General features: G+C 34.0%; 2 protein-coding genes across 5 annotated transcripts in view; one reads left to right on the top strand and one right to left on the bottom strand.

The window, feature by feature from the left end:
- Positions 1–10,046, bottom strand: part of LOC127880884 (A disintegrin and metalloproteinase with thrombospondin motifs 19-like) — a 29,308-nt gene extending 19,262 nt beyond the window's left edge. Inside the window, exons 1-5 of the mRNA XM_052428360.1 lie at positions 9,892–10,046; positions 7,406–7,505; positions 6,554–6,650; positions 5,873–5,950; positions 5,061–5,212 (exon numbers count right to left, since the gene is read on the bottom strand). Coding sequence (XP_052284320.1) covers positions 5,061–5,212; positions 5,873–5,950; positions 6,554–6,650; positions 7,406–7,505; positions 9,892–9,940 — 476 coding nt within the window. The 5' untranslated portion in view covers positions 9,941–10,046. The remainder of the gene's footprint in view (positions 1–5,060; positions 5,213–5,872; positions 5,951–6,553; positions 6,651–7,405; positions 7,506–9,891) is intronic.
- A 2,111-nt stretch (positions 10,047–12,157) lies between these two features.
- Positions 12,158–20,968, top strand: part of LOC127880999 (violet-sensitive opsin-like) — a 66,952-nt gene continuing 58,141 nt past the window's right edge. Inside the window, exons 1-2 of one of the 4 annotated variants that reach the window (XM_052428560.1) lie at positions 12,158–12,237; positions 13,066–15,718. In XM_052428560.1, the coding sequence (XP_052284520.1) occupies positions 13,096–14,622 (1,527 nt within the window). In that variant the 5' untranslated portion in view covers positions 12,158–12,237; positions 13,066–13,095 and the 3' untranslated portion in view covers positions 14,623–15,718. Of the gene's footprint in view, positions 12,238–13,065; positions 15,719–20,968 lie in introns of those variants that run through there. The other 3 variants (XM_052428561.1, XM_052428559.1, XM_052428563.1) reach the window with 3 other exon arrangements.

The following is a 20,968-nucleotide window of genomic DNA, read 5'->3' as shown; positions in this document are numbered from 1 at the left end:
GCACAAGTGACTGTTGAACTGTAGAAATGACTCCGAGTAAAGAACAATTTTTGTGGTTTAAATGGAATTAACGGAAGTTGCATAGCAAGTTTGATAGTATTTATATTCGCACTGACTTGAAAACGATATTTAAAGGGGCCGTCCAACAGATTGGTAAATTGACAAAATAAAAAAAAAGTTGTTTCAGATTCGCAAATTTTCGTTTTTGTTATGATCTTTTTGAGGAAATAGTAATACTGACCATTTACATTGCATATTTTGACGATTTGAAAACCTGAAAATTACAAAGCGTCGTGGGACGCGAAACGATTGAATAATTTGGAAAGTTCTGTTGTAGTTATATTTTGGGAAACTACGAGGATTGCTTATATAGGTCAAAAATTCACCCGCTCTAAAAATGAGCATGGATGGTCGAGTGGTATAGGCGGAAGATCTTTTACTCCAGGGCTCCAGGGGGCAGTGGTTCGAGCCCTGTTGAGGGTTACTTTTTTTAAATTGTATTTTTGTTGGGTTTTTGTGGAGATTTTTAGGTCAAATGTTTAAATTTATCAATATAAAGTATTTAATGACATGCTTCAATACATGCCAAAATATGTTGGACGGTCCCTTTAAGTCAACAATGAATTCATGTTGCATTTAGATCATTGGTTCCAATAAACGAAATTTCCACATGTCAAAGAAGTATGGTAGTTTATTTCGAGAGTGCGGACAGGTTATTATAATATTGAGGACAGAAGTTAAGCATCTAAATGGAACAGAGATTTTAAAAAGCGGGCGTCGGTTAGTCGGTTACGTATCTAGTTCTTCCATGAAGTCGGACATTATAACGAAAACTAGGACATAGCAATATTATTAACCAAAGCTGTGCACGTTGTTGATAAGATATCGCATGTCCCTGTGCACAAGTAATTTGAAAATTGTGTCAAACTAACTTTTAAATTTGCATGAATTGTAAATTTGCATGTATCGCATCATCGGATATGTTCCACAACATTTTAAGCAACATTTAAAGCAATATTTTTAGCAACATGAACTTGGCGGTGGTGTAAGATAAAATCAATAGCATATCCATTAAATTATCCACAAAAAGCACCGTCTCCGTTAAATGCAAAAAATGAAACAACAAGTACATCGATAACCGATTTCGACGGAAATTTTCAAATGAAAGTTAACAAAAAATTTCGTGTTTATATAAAACCTATAAATTCATTTTGAAATATGTCTACAAAATAAAAAAACACTTAAATATGTCCGACGATAAGCTATACATAGAAAAGACAGACATCTCGGTGTAGTTTTTAAATATGATTCCAAATTGAGTAGGGTATATAAAATAACGGAGAGGGCACTATTTAGGGAATAGTTGCCTTTCCGTTTTAATATCGCCACGGTTACAACTCTCTCATAACAACGCGTATTTCCCTTCAATGGTATCACATAGTAGCAAAAATTCGGAATATTGTAAAAGCGAATTACGAAAGTTATTGTTATGAAACAATAGTTGTAAGGACTGCGATGTCACCGCTATATAACCCGGGTAATAGGTCTTATGCCATATGGGCCCAGCGTAGCACACGCCTGCACAGTCTCTCATTCTGGTCAGTAGCTACCATTTCCGCTGATGTGATAACGATATTTGCTTGACCTTACAGTGGACAGCGTAGCTCCTGACCAGGTGGCGTTGATACACAGGCTGGTATGGAGTTACGCTGGCCGTATGTGGCATAAGTTTGCATGACGTGGGTTATACATTTTCTAACCAGAATGGTAGATAATTTTTATGTGGATTGGTTATTAGGAAAAAAACGACATTATGGGATTTGACAGTGCTCTCAGATTATTAATTATATAGCATATGATTATTTAATGCATAGTTTGGATCCTACGGTAAACCTTGTCCACGATTTCTGGATGAGTCATAAAAACATTTCACTTCCATTTTTGACATGAACAATTGTTTATACTGAACTCTCCACAACAATACTTAGGTGCTCAAACTACTTCACACACGGAAACAACTTCAACATTCAACTTAATGAAGCGATTGCAAAATAAGGAAGCAAACAAATAAATAATGCATTGCAACCAATGCATTGCTGCAAAAATCAAGGGCACGTACCTTATCTATATTGAAAGATAACAATTTAAGTGTTTTGTGCTCTTAATTTTGTCAAGCCTTGATGGAGACAATATCATACATGAAATTGCGTCTTGTAGAAAGCGAATACATGTAATGACTAACAATACAACAAACGGAAATGGGGCACTCAAACTAGGTCAACAAAGACAACGAACAATGCCACCCCTTTCCTGATATATGTCATCCCACAGGTGGTTAGCGTGTGGCTATGATATTAATAAAATTAAAGCATCATTTTGAATGATAAATAATCAAATTATAACGAAATATCTTCTTTTCTGAAAAAAATAATTTTCACTATCAAATATATATATAACAAGGTATTCAACTCAAAATCACCCGAAAACGGGGTGCATCGCTTTAAACAGCCATAACTTTATCAATTTTAAGAAATTACACGATACACAACTCGTGTGACCTACTCGTTGTCGATCGAACCCGATTTATGAATAAAATCTACAGGTGCAAAGACACACCTTCGCAATGGACCAATGAAATCACTCGTGTGTTTAAAATGTCAGCCAGTTGAAATGTATGTAAACAATGGTTTAAAGCGGCACTGGGCAGTTAGTTTTTATGCATTAAGATACGGCAAGAACGGTAAGATTGTTTTTTTCCGTACGTTTTATTGAATTATGGTACCGAGGTCCGTGAACTATGCAGGGAAAATGCCCTTTACTCCGTGAAATTTTCAGTCTTAGATCGGATCCGATCGACAACGAGTAGGTCACGCGAGTTGTGTATAGTGTTGTTTCTTACATTTTGACCCAGCATTTGTAAAAATCTTGCAAGATATGTACATTTCCAGAAAGAAAATTTATTTCTGCGTTGAATAAGACCAAGTTCGTGACAATCTCTGCACATTTAATGAAGTTATGGCTGTTTAAAGCGATGCTTATTTAGTTGTCATATTAAACTTTTGATTCATAATAGTTGAATTTATTAAAGCAGCCTTATCAAGTAGCTACTTATTTATTTATCAAAATGAAAATGTAAATAAATATTTATTTTGTTTATATCCATTGCTTAGAGTTGAAATTGAAATTTCTCTTTTTATCATTAGGTAATGATTGTAAGCCTATGGTATACCGTTCTTACAAACGATTTTAATTTGGTTGGTCCAATATTTTTTTTCGTAAACATTTAATGAATTCAGCGCATTACTCTCCACTGGTTATCTCTGCTTCTTACATATATATGCTCTAAAGAAACATATACATCAAAAGATGTCCTTATAATAGGTGACCTGTCATGTGCGTCATTTTGGGTTAATTTAAACGCTATTTATGTTTTATTGAATATATTAAGTAGATACAGAGATAGGTAATGATGCCCAACACCTTTAATCTGAATGTGGTCCCGGGCCGAATATTCGGATACTGTTTTCCGAATCGAATATTCGGAAGTTCAGCTTTAATTATATGTAGATATAACTGTTTTGTCATGTAATTATTTTGTCGTCATGTAATATTATGTTTCTCGTTCTATTGTTGACGTACGATATTAATAGTTTAAAAACAGTTTTTGTCATTCAATTTTAACAATAAAAACTTAAAAAGTAATCAACAAAATCAGCTTCGAATTAGCGACGGCAACGCTGTGTCAATATTTAGTCACTTCCGGTGAACTTCCGGTAAAAACGAAAGTAGAATTCATGGAGTAATGGTACGGTAAACAAAGTTGACTTTTTTCCAACAGATGCTGACCGAATATCCGAATATTCGTTCAGAAGGGTGACCGAATATTCGAATACCGAAATCGGTTTCGTTGCCATTCCCTACAAAAAATTAATGATTTCTGCTATGTTTCTGGCACGGATTAATTGCCTCACAAAATGACCGAAAAGTGACCACTTGCTTTTGTTTCAGAAAGATCTGCCTGCTCACCTATCAAATGCCTGAGAATAAAACACGTCACATTTGCACATAGTCTGTATTGGTCAAAGGTTAAAGAGACATGCAAATACTCAGAGGTTACATGGCTAGCTTGCCGTGGAAAATGTCTTAAAGGGACCGCTTATCAACTCTATAATTAAGGGAGCAGTCGCATTGCCAATTGCTAACAGGACCGTCACATACTTTAGGATGACATTGGGCAATGAATACATTTAAAGTCATCATTTGTTTGTCATATATTATGTGGCTTAAGAGAGTTGAATTTAGTCTCATGATTAAAGATGAAAAAGATAGGCATATACCGGTTTAAATTTCTATATAAAATTGGGGTAGAGGTGATGAGTTAAATGGGTACACACATTCTTTGTGGTCAAGGGAACCGTCACCTTCTCTGTGAGGACAATAGCCCGATACAACATTATTTAGCGGTCTATGATGGTTGGTGATTGAACGAAAGCCACATTTGTAGTCCGATATAAAATTGACGAATGTTTCTAGATTAAAGGTGACTCATTCTGAGAGACCTGGGTTTACCGGTAATGCATTTGCGTAAACTGTCGTCCTAGATGAGACTGTGCAAACTGATTAGCGACGACACCTTCCGCTTTCAATATTTCTTGTTTAAAGCAGTTTCTTCTCAACGGAAATCCAGTAAAGGCAGAAAGAGTCATTCCTGCTCTGCGACAGCATAAGCATTAAGCTCAGTTATCCCAGAACGAGGCTAAAATGAACAGTCAGTTATGTGATCACCAAGGCTAGAAGTAAAAGGTATTATTAGTTACACCGTTAGTAACTGACGGTGTATGGGATATACACCCTCAGTATTTTTATTAAATTACTTAGGGTGTATATCCCATACACCGTCAGCTACTAACGGTGTAACGATTATATCTCAACCGACTACTTGATTATTCGGGTAGAATGGAAAGTACTCGGGGTGTATGGAAAATACTGCATGGGCACGTGACCGCTCTAAGACAATCGGATTAGGTCATTTCTGTAGGAGGTGAGATATAGGCACCTACTCAGTGATGACCATTGCATGGTCGTGTGGTATGGACGCTTGCAGCTGTTCGGAGAAGTTCTCCAGTAACGGGAAGCTGATGCTGGTGTCTATCAACAGTTGGTCGTCGATGACGACACGCGCTGATTCAATGACGTCAGCTTCCGCACGCGTCTGAATTTGATGAAATAATTTTCTTAATTTTTGTGGAAAGGTCGCCGTAGATCACATAGAAGCGTTCAAAAACGCGTATAATAATTTCAACATACACCTCAATTAACGCTTAATTTAAATCGGTGATGCTATTCATGCTTAAAAACACTTAGTTGTGCCTTGTGTTACACCATGAAGAACAACTAGAGTGTCTTCAGCGCTTTGATTATTCAGTATAATTGTGAAGTTTGATTAGTTAGTATATTAAACTCGTTCGAATAATTGTAAATACTTGTAAATATTCACTGTGCAGCAGTCACATTGCATTTAAACTACACAAAGCAAAAAAAAATAATTAACCACATTTTAACCTATCAATAAAAATATACGCAACCTAGCCTCAAATTTATTCATGAATTTCCAAAGTTTACGAACGGTTCACTCATATAAAACGAAATGATACGCGGTGTCGTTTAGCTGGTGCTTATTTAACGTAACTTTGCAAAACTTTACATTCCGTGTGCTAGCTACCTTTAATTTTAATATAACACGCATATATAAGGGTCAAATTAGTGATATCACAACCAACTTACATTTAAAGAAATATTGTACGAAAAATCGTGAAAAAAATCCCCAGTATATCCCCGCAAGGCTGTTTTTGGTATGAATAAAATCCCGTACCGTTTGTACTAGAATTTCGACTAATTCCAGTCCTATGAAGATGTTGCTGCTCTCTAGCGTTTTGTACACGTGTTTACTCTGAAACACGTTCACTACATTAGTAATTTTAATCATGTCCATCATACCGACAGGTCTGACAAAAATATGAACCAATCATTTGAAACACTATAATTAACCCTTTCAGTGCGGGAACCGAATTTTAAAGGCCTTTGCAAACAGTTTGGATCCAGATGAGACGCCACAGAACGTGGCGTCTCTTGTGAATCCAAACTGTTTTCTATTCTGATAGTATTTTTTGAAAAAAATTCGAAGAAATGCTAATTTTAGAAATTCAGCAGACGACATTTTAGCAGACGACAAATTTCCCAGCATGCAAAGGGTTAATATGCAGGCGATATAGATTATTTTCAATCATATTGGATTCACGCGTAATCCATATTTCCCTAAAATCGTTAATTTAAGATTAAATATTTGTTTTTTTTTACATCTAAGCTACGTCCCCAAATACCCTGTAATTTTTGCTTTTGATGCTCATATATTCATAAGATTGGGAATACCAGTCTACGAGCGAACTATTACTAACCGTATATATCAGCAACGCAATAAGAGGGAAAAAAACAAGAATACTAGCAGCTGTAACATTGTGTGGCTTTGTATCGAACGTGTGCGTTAGGTACTTACGGAATGCACGAGCGCTCCGATGTATTGTTTGACAGCGGAAATGGACTGGTTGACACGCATCGAGTGTGGGAGAGACGCGTCCGACTCGTTGTACCATCTAGGTTACAATATACTAATTTTGGAGTGCAATGCTATACTCTCTAAAAAACATGAACATCATTAATAAGAAGACACAATTCTCTGTAGGGGCACTTGCCACTATATTTTAGAATGTTTCTTTTGTGCATGTGGTAGGGAAAACATTGTTGTTTAACAGAAATTCACTCTTTTGCTTGAAGGTTGGGGATTACATGAGACTTTGACAGATGGCGGGAAAGCCCGTCTGCTGGTACACAACCGGTAAATAGATTGCCGTAAAACAGTGATCGTTGATTCGCGTCGAGTTCTTTCTTGCATAACGCATCACATAACTTTTTTTATTGTTTAAATCATTGCGGCTTGGAATGGTCTTCAAGAAAAGGTATGGTTATGGGGGTCTATATGCGCAAAAGTTTGACTTAATTTTTTGTTAAAGTTATTGCTTTTACATTGAATTTGTGTAGGAAATCTTTTAGTAAACATCTACACATAAAATACTGTTTCGTGTGAAAACATTCGATACATGTCGTGGGAAAATACTAAACTAACGTTTATACGTTGTTTTGTTACGCGGCTGAAATAATAAGGACCATACATGTTCGGTTATATATTGCGTAAACGCACTGCTCAAAGCGCATGTATTTCTGTGATGTAACTCCCTACCAATAGAGTTGTTAAATATGCATATGTATACAAGAAAAAGAGATCATTTGAGAATCTGAAAAATAATGTCCTATAGAATAATGAAGAGTAAATACTTATCCTTTTCTATACCTTTCATACATACTGTAATCCGCCACTATCAACAACTCGACCGTCAGTTTACCCGTCTGTCTGTTCAGCCTCAAACCTGTCACCATGGCTGCCATAATGGCTGAAATAGATCAAAGCGCTGAGAGCTTTCAAAGATACATTTAAATTCAAAGGATAAAAAATCATCACCATAAACATCATCATCAACAGCAGTATCATCATCATCAACAGCAGTATCATTATCATCATCATTATCATCATTATCATCATCATCATCATCATCATCATCATCATCATCATCATCATCATCATCATCATCATCATCATCATCATCATCATCATCATCATCATCATCATCATCATCATCATCATCACCATCATCAGTAACATCATCATCATCATCTTCATCCTCATCATCATCTTCATCCTCATCATTAGCAATCATAATCATATTTTTTTTATCAACATGCTCATCAATACTATAACAATGTAGTATAGTTATATCAGTATTATTTAAAGTGTAAGTATTGGTATTTTTATTACAGTATTATGTATATATTATTATACATGTATAATTAGTATTATATAATTTTCATAATGTACAGAATCGGTATATGTGTTTATTGGTTTATTTTCGACTAAAAGATTGTAAAATATAAAATAGATCAAAACACATCAGTATAATGTATCGCAAAATCGATCATAATCGAACGTCTATTATATGTAACCATTACATTAGCGGCATAAACATAAATGTAAAAAGTAGCAATAATAAAGGAAACCAAACTTAACGGACTTTTGTGCAAATTAACTCGTTTAGGCATGTTATATCAAAACGAAAAGATATTCAAAAGAGGCCGGCGACAAAAGAAGTGTAATGCATTGCTATTGGCTAATTTTATGTATGTTAAATGACAGCAAGCAATGAGAATTTCCTGTCGAGTTAACACAAACATTTAAATTAACTAAAGCATATTAATATTTAAAATAAATTAGTTTGTGTTTGTGCACACAGTCTTTATTATCTCTTTGTGTATAATAATAAAAGTTGTACGGTTTATTAATTTTCGCTTTGAAATTTCATAGGCATGCATCGCGCTTATAATCTCCAACCAATTATCATTTACAATTGTACGTATTTTACAATAAGATACAACAAAACCAAATGAGACAGATACTAAAAATCAAAAAAGAACCATTTTGAAAAAGTGGTCACATGATGCGTTATTTAACTAAGTTGTATTTGTGAGTAAAACTGGGCACTTCATACATATGCATATTTTTGTATTGCTTAAATGTTGTTCCTACATAACGTAACAAGGATACAATGACGAATACACTTGAACGCATTGATGTTTTGTTAGCATGTTGGTGCTTTCTTGCACAGAATAAACTATGAGTATATGTCTCCTGTCAATATAGTTTTTTACATGAGCATCTTGTTATTTTAGCTGTTGTTGATATTTATATCGTGTTGTTGTTTTTGTTGTTGTTATTGTTTAAATCTACCCATGTGAAAGATCGCCTTTACACACTTTTTTAACAACACACATACAGTGTAGTAAGTATTTTCTTGAAACATTTAATGGGAGTCAACTTGATCTATAGTTTGGGCCTGTGCATGTCTGATATGACTATGTTATCTTACAAAGAATATCAATACACTTGTAATAATATTTAAGCCTTAGTGTCTAAACCTGTACCCTCTGATCGGAAATTCGTAGTATAGATGATTTTTATCAATATAGACAGTAATTAACCTTTCTTTTACATTACTTTTGTTTTATAAAGCTTGTCCGTATCTTTTTCCGGGGATGCATTGTATGTCAGTGATATCGACACAAAATTCGTAAATGTTATTGCAAGATAACATACTCGATTTGGTAGACAAGTGCTTTTGTTCGAAGTTGACCTAAGCGTAAACAATCCATGTACATAAGTTATTGGCAATATCCGATTATGAAGAATGAGGCGCTCCCGTTTTTATCATAGCACTTATGTTTACATCTCAATTAGGCGAATTGTATGTTAACTTGAATATGAAATTCAATTGTAATACATTTGGGACAACAAATTAAGTTACAATTATAGAATGTTTACAATCATTTTCGAATATAATATTGTTACAGTCACGTAGCTTGATTTCGCGAGTAATACTTCTAACGTCAGATACATTCAATGTTATTGTTATTGCAACAAGAACACGGTATAGTCTTCAAATGGTTATACAGTAGACAACATGCATGCATTAAGCTTTTAATCATAGAGATAAAATGGATTGAAACAACGACAAACAATTTTTCTAAGAAAATCAGCAGTATACTACAAACAAACCTAGCTATGTTTAGCCAGCCACTGGAAATTTATAATTCTGCGTAAAACTACTTGTATGAATAATCGACAGGAAAAATGTTCCCACTATTTGTACATTTCTAAATATATGAATATTATAATATAAACCGTTATATATTTTCTGTTTGTTAAGTATTCATATAACGCATACTTACCAAGTAAAAGGATTGCAAGACATATACATCTTATCCTACTTCCAGCCATGTTAAAACGGTACAATGATTGAAGAGTATGAAATTCTGCAGGGAGATATGAATTGTATGCATCGGTTCTTATCTTCACAAACCTATCTGTTAAAGGTTATACTGGTCACATTAACCAGAAGAGGCGCACTGGAAATTCTATCTTTTAATTTATTGTCTTAATAACGTTTGGATATATTTTATTCTTAAAAATTTCTCTAAATATACTGTGAACGTTTTTAAGCAGCAATTCATACTTTCCATGCGTTGTCTTGTAAAAATATACAATAGATGAATTTTTAACAACACAACGTGAAACGATAAGGATAAGAACAATGCCTTTAATATAGGGAGGTGTTCTATTTCGTGTCTTACGTGATAACTTTATCCCGTCGCATGCAATTTTTCGGACTGGGGTTATACTTGTATTATCTGAACTTGAACGTTTATCAGTGAAATTGCGTATTGTTTGTTTTGGTTTTACAACAGTGTCATTGCACTGTCATTCAATAAAAACTTTAAAAAAATGTTTCTTCACAGCTCTAAATGCATTTTGAAAGAATTTTGTTATATAACTACAATTACAACCAACTGTTTAAATGAAATGCCGATAAGAAAAATGAAAATGTGTCAGTTATTTTGGAATTATCAAGGAATTATTCATAATATGCAAGTTTAAAATGATGACCGCATGCTGTAGATAGAAAGTTAATTTCGTTTAGAGTTACTGTAAATAAGTAAAGCTAGACGCATATGGCCATGGCGACAAGATCTAAAAAGGACACAAATAAATACAATGCAATTGACTGTACAAATTCAAATGAGATACATATCAAATAATGTCAAACATTTAAAACAAAGTGAGACAATATTTTTTATAAACAAATGACCTTACTTAAAAATATTGTAAACGTGTGAGCTGGTTCCGCTTTTTACGCTGGTCAAATGCAATCACAATAAGCCGGTAATGAAAAAAAAAACAGAACGTAATACTTGCTATTATCGTTACCATAAATATGTCATTTATAATTCAAACTTATTTATGATACTGGTTAAAAATACTAACTCAGTATACGGATAGTCATACACTGTGTAATGTTCAAACGTATGCTTCGGTTAATAAACTCTCATGGTATGTAAATCAAGACAAAATATACATTAGCTGACAAATATTGAATATTTTGCTGTTTATATTTTTTGCATTAAAACTAATATATGGTATAGCACACAAAAACTTTGTTTTCGAGGAAAGATTTATTTTTCGATGCTCGTTCTAAGAAAAATATTTAAGATAAGAATACCCCAAATCAATAAATTCAATTTTGAAACATTATGCTTTTATAGCAAATTCGGCCTTTACCTACGAGTGTTTGTGTGGACAAGCTCAGCAGTCGTTTAAAATATTGGATGCGTTTGAGATGAACTTTGAAGAAAGAAACCTAACAAAAACTAGGTCGCAAATTTTACTATTTTGACCGAATTACATCTAAACCTTCAAGTTATCAGAAGTGCATCATGCCATCTTCGTATTTATGCCAGTGTTTGTATGCAAATGTTTACGTATTCCAACATCTGTCATCTGCCTCTGAGTAATTTTTTGTTGTTGTTTTATAAACTCAACACGCATTTCCATATTTGTATTCATATCGTTAAACGCAACCACTCAGAGAATTCTTAGAAGTACTACCGCGTTTCTACGGAATACCGTAAGTGCCATCGTGGTTACACATTAAAATCAAGAGGGCGACAATGCGAAAGTGCGATAGTACAATCGCGACAATGCGATAGTATGATGGCGACAATGCGATAGTACAATAGCGACAATGCGAAAACGCGATAGCACGATGGCGACAATGCGATAGTACAATGGTGACAATGCGATAACGCGATAGTACGATGGCGCCATCGTACTATCGCATTGTCGCCATCGTACTATCGCGTTGTCGTAATGTCGTCATCTTATTATCGCATTGTCGCCATCGTACTATCGCACTGTCGCTATCGTAAGGTCGCACTGTCGTCATCGTATTATCGCACTATCGCAATCGTACTTTCGCCATCGTATTGTCGCACTGTCGTCATCGTATTATCGCACTATCGCATTGTCGCCATCGTACTACTGCACTGTCGCCATCGTATTGTCGCACTTAATGTGTTGCCACGATGGCCCTAACGGTATTCCGTACGTATCACATGACCAAGTTATCATTTTAAAATTCAGGAAGCTAACAATATAAGCCTTAAATTGATATGCTGCAGAGGCAAGCTGTCAAGTCGACGGGGATGTAAGTGGCATGACAGGCGGAATATTTTACACTGGTTGGTTGCATTTAAAAAAAAAATAAATTATAGCAGCAAACTTACGTAATTCAAATGCAATACTATATTCCTATAAAATTTCAACATATAAGCAGTCATATTAGCATATGTGTTATTTATTGTTATGTGGCTATGGACAATTTAATGACAAAACTTTAAAAACAATTCTTAAACTACGCTTGAAGCGTTTGAAAAAAGGTTTGTTCTTTTGACACACTAAAAACTGAAATTCTTGTAACACAAGAAAGACGTGTATTAAACCCGAAATTCGCAAAATAGGCTTACAATAGATTTCTCTTATAGCGTTCATTACAGCAAAGATTAAATAATTATTTGAAATTTATTTTCTGTTTACTTTTGGTAGCAGTAATTGTGATTTTAGTACAAAATTGAAAACGAAACATGAATATGTAACAATTACAAAGACGAATGTTAATAGGTGCAATCATCGCAAATTGTGTGTAGTTTAAAACGTATTTTATTGTAAGAGAATAAATGTCGTAGTGTCGGTATCGAAAGAAAGCCTTAGCATAACTACGGTATAACTTCCTACATACTAATTGTTTAATTGTTCTTGCTCTACCAATTAAGATAAGCTATCAAGATGCGAGGGTCTCATTATAAGTATGTGTTAAGTTATACCGTCGTTATATAATGCAAATGCCTGCTTACGATACCGACACGACGATATTTATCTCTCACAATGAAATACGTTCATGTCCTCCAAACTTTTTTGCATACCACTAATTTCATGTACATGCATCTTAAAAAAACAACTATTAAAACGTAGTTGGATAAAATAACACGGATTACGTTTTTTTTATCCAGGTGCAGTGAGGAGTTCGATACAGCGTTAAAATGACGACCCAGACGCTATGGAATACGTCACAAATCACCTACAAATCACCTACCGAGAATGGTTCGTCGTCATTGAAAACATCTGTCTCATTAGTTATGACGATGTCTTCACATTTGTTGGAGATTTCGACTGCATCATTTCCCACCGCTTCGGTTGATTACAAAGATCCAAAAGGCTCTTCAGATAACACGGTTTTTGGTGAAAACGGAAATGAAATGTCAGCTAACGATTCCTATTATAATCCAGACTATGAAGACTACATGTATGAAGCATTTGCCTTTGAGAGACCGATTTATCTATTTATTTGGGAGATCTTGGTCATCATAACGGCCCTCGTCAACGTCCTAGTGATCATTGTGCTGTTACGAAAGAAAGTGCGTAACCCCACCAACATGATTCTTGCAGCGATTGCAATAGCCGACACACTTACTGGATTGGTAACACTACCGACGTATATAATTGTATATCAGAACTTTGAAAAAGCAACTGGTCCTGAACATTATTCTGATGTATTGACAAATGAAACCGAAACTTCGGCTGACATGTATAACGACGAGAACATAAATATGGCTTACGGGACAATAGATAGGTCAGTGGACGCATACAAATTGTCGAAAAGCTTATGTACATGGTTTATGCTGTCAAAGTTCTTCTTTTCAAAGTTATTTCACACGTGTTCAATATTCTTGACGCTGTTTCTTGGTATTCAACGTTTCGTTTCTGTTGCATACCCGTTCTTTGCTGGAAAAATCTTTACAAGTAGAACAGTCCACATTACATGTGTTTGCATCTTCATTCTATCTCCGTTGATTCATATATACCACCTCTTCGACGAAAAGGCTATAAATGGCTTCTGCCAATGGGAAATAGACGATTGTAAAGAAGATTGTGTGTACCTGTGGGCCGTTTTCTTCATTCGTCACTTTATTCCTATTGCTCTTCTTTTTATCTTTACCATCCTGTTCATCATTGAACTTCGAAAGACCAAATTAGTCGTAGCAGCCGGCAGCCGAGAACAGGTTGCTCGACGAGATTCAGAAAACATACGAATAACGAAAATCGTCATTTCAATCTTAATCGTCTTTCTGTTACCGGAAATTCCTTACGGAGGATTTCTGATGATGTCCGTAATAAATAAACACACGGGTGCATTTTTTCATTTGGAAACAAACCGGGCAATTCATGCGGCGTACGAGATAGCTCTGGTCGTCTCCTTCCATGTCAATTTCTACATCTACACATTTCTGAACAGACGATTTCGCTCAGAACTGAAACGAACAGTCCTGTATCCGATTCGACGGGTCATGGGCGACCAATACAGATGGTCGGTGTCTTCAGGCACCCCTAACAGCAGAAAAACAGCGCAATCAAGTTTGGTATCAAGGTCAGCGACTCGCCTGCGTTCGATGGACCATAACAAACTTGGTAGAGAGGCGCACCAAATTTCACAAACGGACAGCGTAGACAATACTGAGACAAGAGTAACGAACGCCAGCAATTCAATTGATAATTCTAGTAACAAATAGTGACAACTGTAAATGGATTAATATATATATATGCTTTATCGTTTACGTATATACTGAAACGTATTGTTGGGTTGTTGAGGGAAACGTTCATATTTTAAAGAAGAATTCTGAAGTAAACTTTGACTATTATAGCAAAGTACTTGGTAAAGAAGTTAGACAATGTATTGCTTTGTGAAAATATTTATATATAATGAATCAAATGATTTATTTGTGTGCCTTTGTTAATTTGAGCAAGTTTGGTTTATTAAACAAACATGTTTTCTTCCAGAACTGCATGAACTGCAGATCGATACAGCGTGAAAGCTAGAGATAAAACGCTTATCTTAAAATGTCATCTATGTAATGAAATATGTTTACAACATTTTGACTTGCAAACGAAAGAATCAATGTCTATACGTATTACAAGAATATAATACACCTACAATATAAGATCTCAAAAACTTAATATGTTTGTATATAATTATACATGTGCGCGCAAAAAGTATGCCTTATTTTTACTCTTATATTGTAATATTAAATACATTCACGAGTTAAATTTTTATAAGCAATTCATCAATGTAACAACTTTATATGCTTATATGTTAAATGCATGCTTTACTCTATAACTATATGCTTATATGTTAAATGCATGCTTTACTCTATAACTTACCACTTACCACCTCTAATTTGTGTAGTGGTTAAACAAAACAATTATGTTGTTCGGTGACAATATGAAAAACATCGAACTCTTTTTTTTATATCCTTTTCTGATCTGTGTACACATATAGATTAATTAATCTTCAAAGTTATACCGAAAATCCCCAATATCTTACACACGAATATCACACAGCATACGTTTGTTGTTTCATTTGTTCGGACTAATGTTGTTTATATTAAGTCTTGTTTAATATTTCCCACGTCATCTCAAACATAAACTTTATACGATGAACATAAAAAAAAATATTGCATGTATTCTTAAGTTAAGTGTTGTATTCAAAAACAATTGTGCTCTGCATAAATCATACGGATGTATATTTACTACATATTTTGTTTATTATTTTCTATTGTTAATTAATTATTGTCATTATATAAATCAATAAAACTGTATACATATGTTTTTGGTTTCGTTGTATTTTGGTTTGGATTTTTAGTCGTGTACACACGTATTTTAAACATATAACGATGATTAATAAAAAAAAAATCATGAACAGACTTATATAGCTTATTGATTTTTCCAGTATTAGGTTCTCATTCATTTGATAATAACAGTCCAACTTGAATCAAAGGTAGGGAAATAATTGAATACAAAACAAGAGTGTCATGTTGAGTTTGTTAATGCCGATTAATAACATTCGTTTTTACAAGTAATGTTTCACACCTTTTTGGAAGCATTTATGACAAAAATGAAAAGTCACACCGATGAAAATCAGATATTTCTAATTTAATAAATTGAAGCGACTTAAATTTTCAATAATATTCATTTATCTAGTCGATTTTAAGTTGAGTAATATTTAATGTTAAATTAATCATAAACTATATGATTAAGAAAATGTATTGTAAATTAATAACATGGACGCAATGATACTATCGTTTACTTATAAATGTGATTAAAAGACATTATACGACTTTACCAATGTGTATAATAAAACAATATAAAATATTTCCCACCATATTTGAACGTCCTCAATCGAAATAAAATTGCCTATATATGGCTAGTGGTTTGTATCACTTTAACAATGTAACTACAAAACATGAATATAGGACAAATAAAACTCGAGAGACAAGATGTCGAAGTTAATCATTGTTTTCATTCGAAAGTCTTAAACTGTCTAATTTCATATAAAATGCAGGACGATACGCACAACCCAACATTGTACATACAAAGAGAATAGCTTGGGTCATCCCCTTTGAACGGACAATGCAGAGCATAAAGGGGTTTAACCGGTTGTATAACTAGCCATCCTTGTTTAGCATGTGCTATTTGAAGTTGAAATTCAGCTTGAGCATTGTAACGACAAAGCCTTAATGTTTGTTTTCTCTTTTATTCATTACGTCGCCCCGGAGAGCCAAGGTAAATGACTGAAAATATACAAATAACACTAATAAGTCCACCATAAGAATATCATACATGTATGCCTAATAAACAAATCAGAATGTGAGATGCCTTAATTTATTAATCCTTAAACACAGAAAAACATGTGTCCTAGCTGAATTTCAAATAAACTGAAATACTAGTAACCTAATTTCCCGGACGAACCTGAAAGAACCTAATTTCCCGGACGGACCGGTACTCTATGCATGCATAGACGAACCAAGAACCCAGGCAAAAATATATGCCTTGGCCTAAATCCTATTAACAGCAAAAATGCACTGTCCTTTTCATAAACAGCAAAAATGTACTGTCCTTTTCATTATCTAATAGCATAGTATCTGAATAGCAGATAGATTTACATACACAAGGAATAATCGCTTTCTTATACTAATACCAAAATTTAACGTGACGTCACAACCTTTAGAACACGACAAAAATTAACCTTACACATCGAATACAGGATTGTGACTTTCATAATCAGATCATACCATCATATAAAACACAAACTTACACTGTGGGGGCATAAAGAGGACCTACATTTTGGGAAAATCACTTTGCATTGTACAAAGTCCCACCTAAACGTATTTGACTTTCAAGTGGTGTCAATTTGTCTAAGGGGAACAACTGTAAATCTTAAGCAAATCTGAAGTGGTATCACTTTTGATTGAGATTTGAAAACAAGTTTATGCATTTGTTCGAGAAAGAGACAAACATTCATGGAACAAATAGGAAAACTGTGAATGATGCATTGAGACAAACAGAGACACAATATTAAATAACAAGGTGTCTTGTTACAACGCTGATGCATTTTTTTTGTAAAATCTTTGGACGCAAAAAATACAATTTGTTCATAGAAACTTCTTGTTTTAAACACATGCAGAAATTGTAAATGTAATTGGATATTTTTTTATTTTTAAGTTATACATCATTTTAAATAAAACATTTAGAGGGAAGATGTAAATAAGACTCCATTATTTGTGTCCTTGATACTAAAATTGTTTAAACAACTGGGGTCTTGGTTACATCTTTGAAGTAAAAACCAGTGTGCAGAGGTTTTTGACAAATACAAATCAAAGTTTTAAGTGTAAGCATACAGTTACATAATATTCTATTTTGTAGGAGAATGTGCTGCAGAATTATTCTTTTTGTAACAGATTTTATTAATAACATATCATATGATGTTAATGAGACCCAAAGATGTTTTGTCCATGTTACATTCATTAAACTTAAGCTGATGCTACCAGGATCCCTGGAGATGACCCGAACGTCCCAGAGGGTGGCATTGAAGAACAACTCTTCCTAGATGAAACCAGGTAAAAAAATATTTTCAATATATTTATTTAACTACCTATAACTCAAGTCAATACAGTCCGTTCTCAATATCTCAAAGTTGGATGAATCTACTACCTGATATCTCAAATAAAGCTTAAGTCTCATTAAAAACTTGAAATTATAATAGTTCATATTTTGAAACCAATAGATACTTCTACAAAGTTACAAGACAGCTTAATGCAAGTTTAAAGCAATGATGAAATATCCAGCCACCCTATGTACTTTGACATGTGACAAATACTGTGTTCTGACTCGAGTTTATGTTTATATTTTTTATATTGATATGTGATTAACAAGTTTTTGTTTCTTCAAAGTGAATCAGTCATGGCATGTAAATGATTCTATAGGGGTCCGTGATCTTAATTTCCTAAGTATTTAACATCATAAATGTGGGTCCTGATCCCTTTTTAGTTGTATCTAATTAGTCCTTAATGCAGTGATCAGATAAACTACACAGTTACTTATACTTTTGTATTTGTAATTGTCACAATACGCATTGACAATATAATTGTCACTAAAATTTAACATTTACTTTACGTTTAACGAATCAAGTATTGGCTTATTTATGTCATTTTCATTTAATCTAGTCTTCCCATCCAATAAAATAGTATTGCAATGACCATCTTAAATGTTCAATCATTATGCCTGCGTAGCTACCGTCAATGTTCCAGATCGCTGCAATATCACAATTATTAACATGTTTCTGTTTGTTGATAATTGGATCTTCGTTCGATTGTTTTTTTAAAGAAAGATAGGAATGTTCTATGGAGATATGGGCTTATTCTTCACTCAATTATACACAATTATGTTGTGAAAACTCTGGAAGTGCCAACAACAGTGCACAAGGGATCCATATTGTTTATCATAAGTGTATTAAATGCACATAAGAAAATAATTTTCTTTTTGTAATCGTCTGATATTCCTTATCAACCTGTATTTTGACGTATTTATCAACTGAACTGCAATATTAGTTTTCCCTTGTATACCATAGACACTATTTTAGTCATTAATTATTGCACTTACAGTATTAAAATGTTAAATAACCTTGAGCAATTAATATGATTGTATACATGAACATCAACAATTGGCTATGTGAACTTAATCTTTAATAATAGCTACCCATTAAATGATTAGTAAATGGGCTTTTTGTTCATGATTTTGAAGATAGACCCGAAGAAAAAGGATATACAACTCTTGCAGCAGTAATATAACTGAGAAACTTTTGAAATTGAAATTGACCCATGACACCATACAATAAATCATTCAAACTCAAAACAAAAAATAGTGTGATATTTATTTATGCCTCCGGTAGGAGGGCATCTAGCATTCAGACTGTCCGTCCGTCCAGTGTAAAGTTTTCCGGAATTCTTTTTCCTAAAGGCTTTCAGATATTCATTTTGGAGTGATCAGATCAAGTTTATATTTTGTTCCGAGGTTCTAAAATCGTGTGCATGCACATGTCAAACCGAACTCAAGGTTAAGCAATTCTAGTTGTTCAATAATCGACTTGAGCATTATTTGAATTGTTAAATACTAAAACAAAGTAATTAATCAATATTTAAACCAGTTCATTATTATACAATGTTGAGCATAAATCCTTAGTTGGTCTAGCTTGAGTATGCGAGATGTTTTTTAACCTCTGGGCCTTTGTTCTTTACCAGTGTTAGAGCCAACGTTTTCACATGGGCGTTGAGGGAATTTTTAACTCGGGATCTTTGGTATCAGCTATCGATGCTCTACCGCACGGCTTGTTCCAATTCTCAATGAATTACATTGTAAACTTTATTACAGGTGTTGTATATAAGAAAATGTTATACTGCTCCAGCACAATACAGTGATGCTTTAAAACTGTCTAACCTGGCACTTAAGTACTAGCCCTATTACTACCCTAGAACTTAGTAACGCTAGATTGATTATTTTCGGCTCGGGTACTTCAAATAACACATAGGATGGATTTTCGACTCCAGGAATATGATTTGTACGGAATAGGTACACATCCATCATAATGTTTCCAATGTCAAAAATAAACCATTGAGTCTTGCAGTTTTATAGGAGATTTTATACATACAATAAATTCCATTTAATTAAATAGTCACGTCCGAATATTTAACTATCCGGGCTATTCATATATAAGAAGTCAGATATATTTGAAAAATTTGAGTGTTTGTTAATCTCATACATATATGATATACATTGTTCTAATTTACATCATATGTTTTTTTTCAAAATACCATGATAATGCAAATATCCAAAAAGGGCATCTTTTTATTCAGAAATTTGGTTTTACTTTATTACAAACCGAGGCTGAACTGCAAGATGGAAACACGCTGTATCTGTGCCACAATTCGATATCTGAACTTATACGCCCTGTCGTCAATCGTCATGGGTTTTAACATCAAAAAGAGATATACAGTTATTATTTTAGCAAATATCGAACTTGTTTGTAAGATGGATTTAGCAGTCTACCATTACAATTTTATTTTTATTTGCATATGTTTTCGCGATCCTACAGAATTGTCAACAAAGGTAACATACATAGTAAATGTGTTAAGGTATAGCTGCAATATTAATATATACTGGGCCAACCTTCTAACGCAAAGTGAAAGCACATCGTCAAAATTATGTTAAAGCGCGCACACCAATTAGGTAACAATAGCCGTACTGACTGTTCAATTTGACCATTCATTAATCAATGGAGATTCATGGCAAGTCACGGTCATTGTAAAACATGATTAGATCAGTTAACTACCATTGCGTGCCATTGCCTAAGTTAACTGCGTTTTGGAAGCATTACTCAGTCATGTGCAAACGTGACGACAACATGATCATATTTGCAGAACAAATATTAGTGGAACCGCGCTGAGATGCTCTGTTTCCAGTTGCTCGTGTACTTTGTGCTTTCTGACACGTACAAATGATAAAACTCAATATGTGTAGTGTTGG

The sequence above is a fragment of the Dreissena polymorpha genome, chromosome 5 (assembly GCF_020536995.1).
Source record: "Dreissena polymorpha isolate Duluth1 chromosome 5, UMN_Dpol_1.0, whole genome shotgun sequence".
In the NCBI taxonomy this organism is placed as follows: Eukaryota; Metazoa; Mollusca; class Bivalvia; order Myida; family Dreissenidae; genus Dreissena; species Dreissena polymorpha.
The sequence above is the reverse complement of the archived record's forward strand: the minus strand, read 5'-3'. Positions and strand labels throughout refer to the sequence as shown.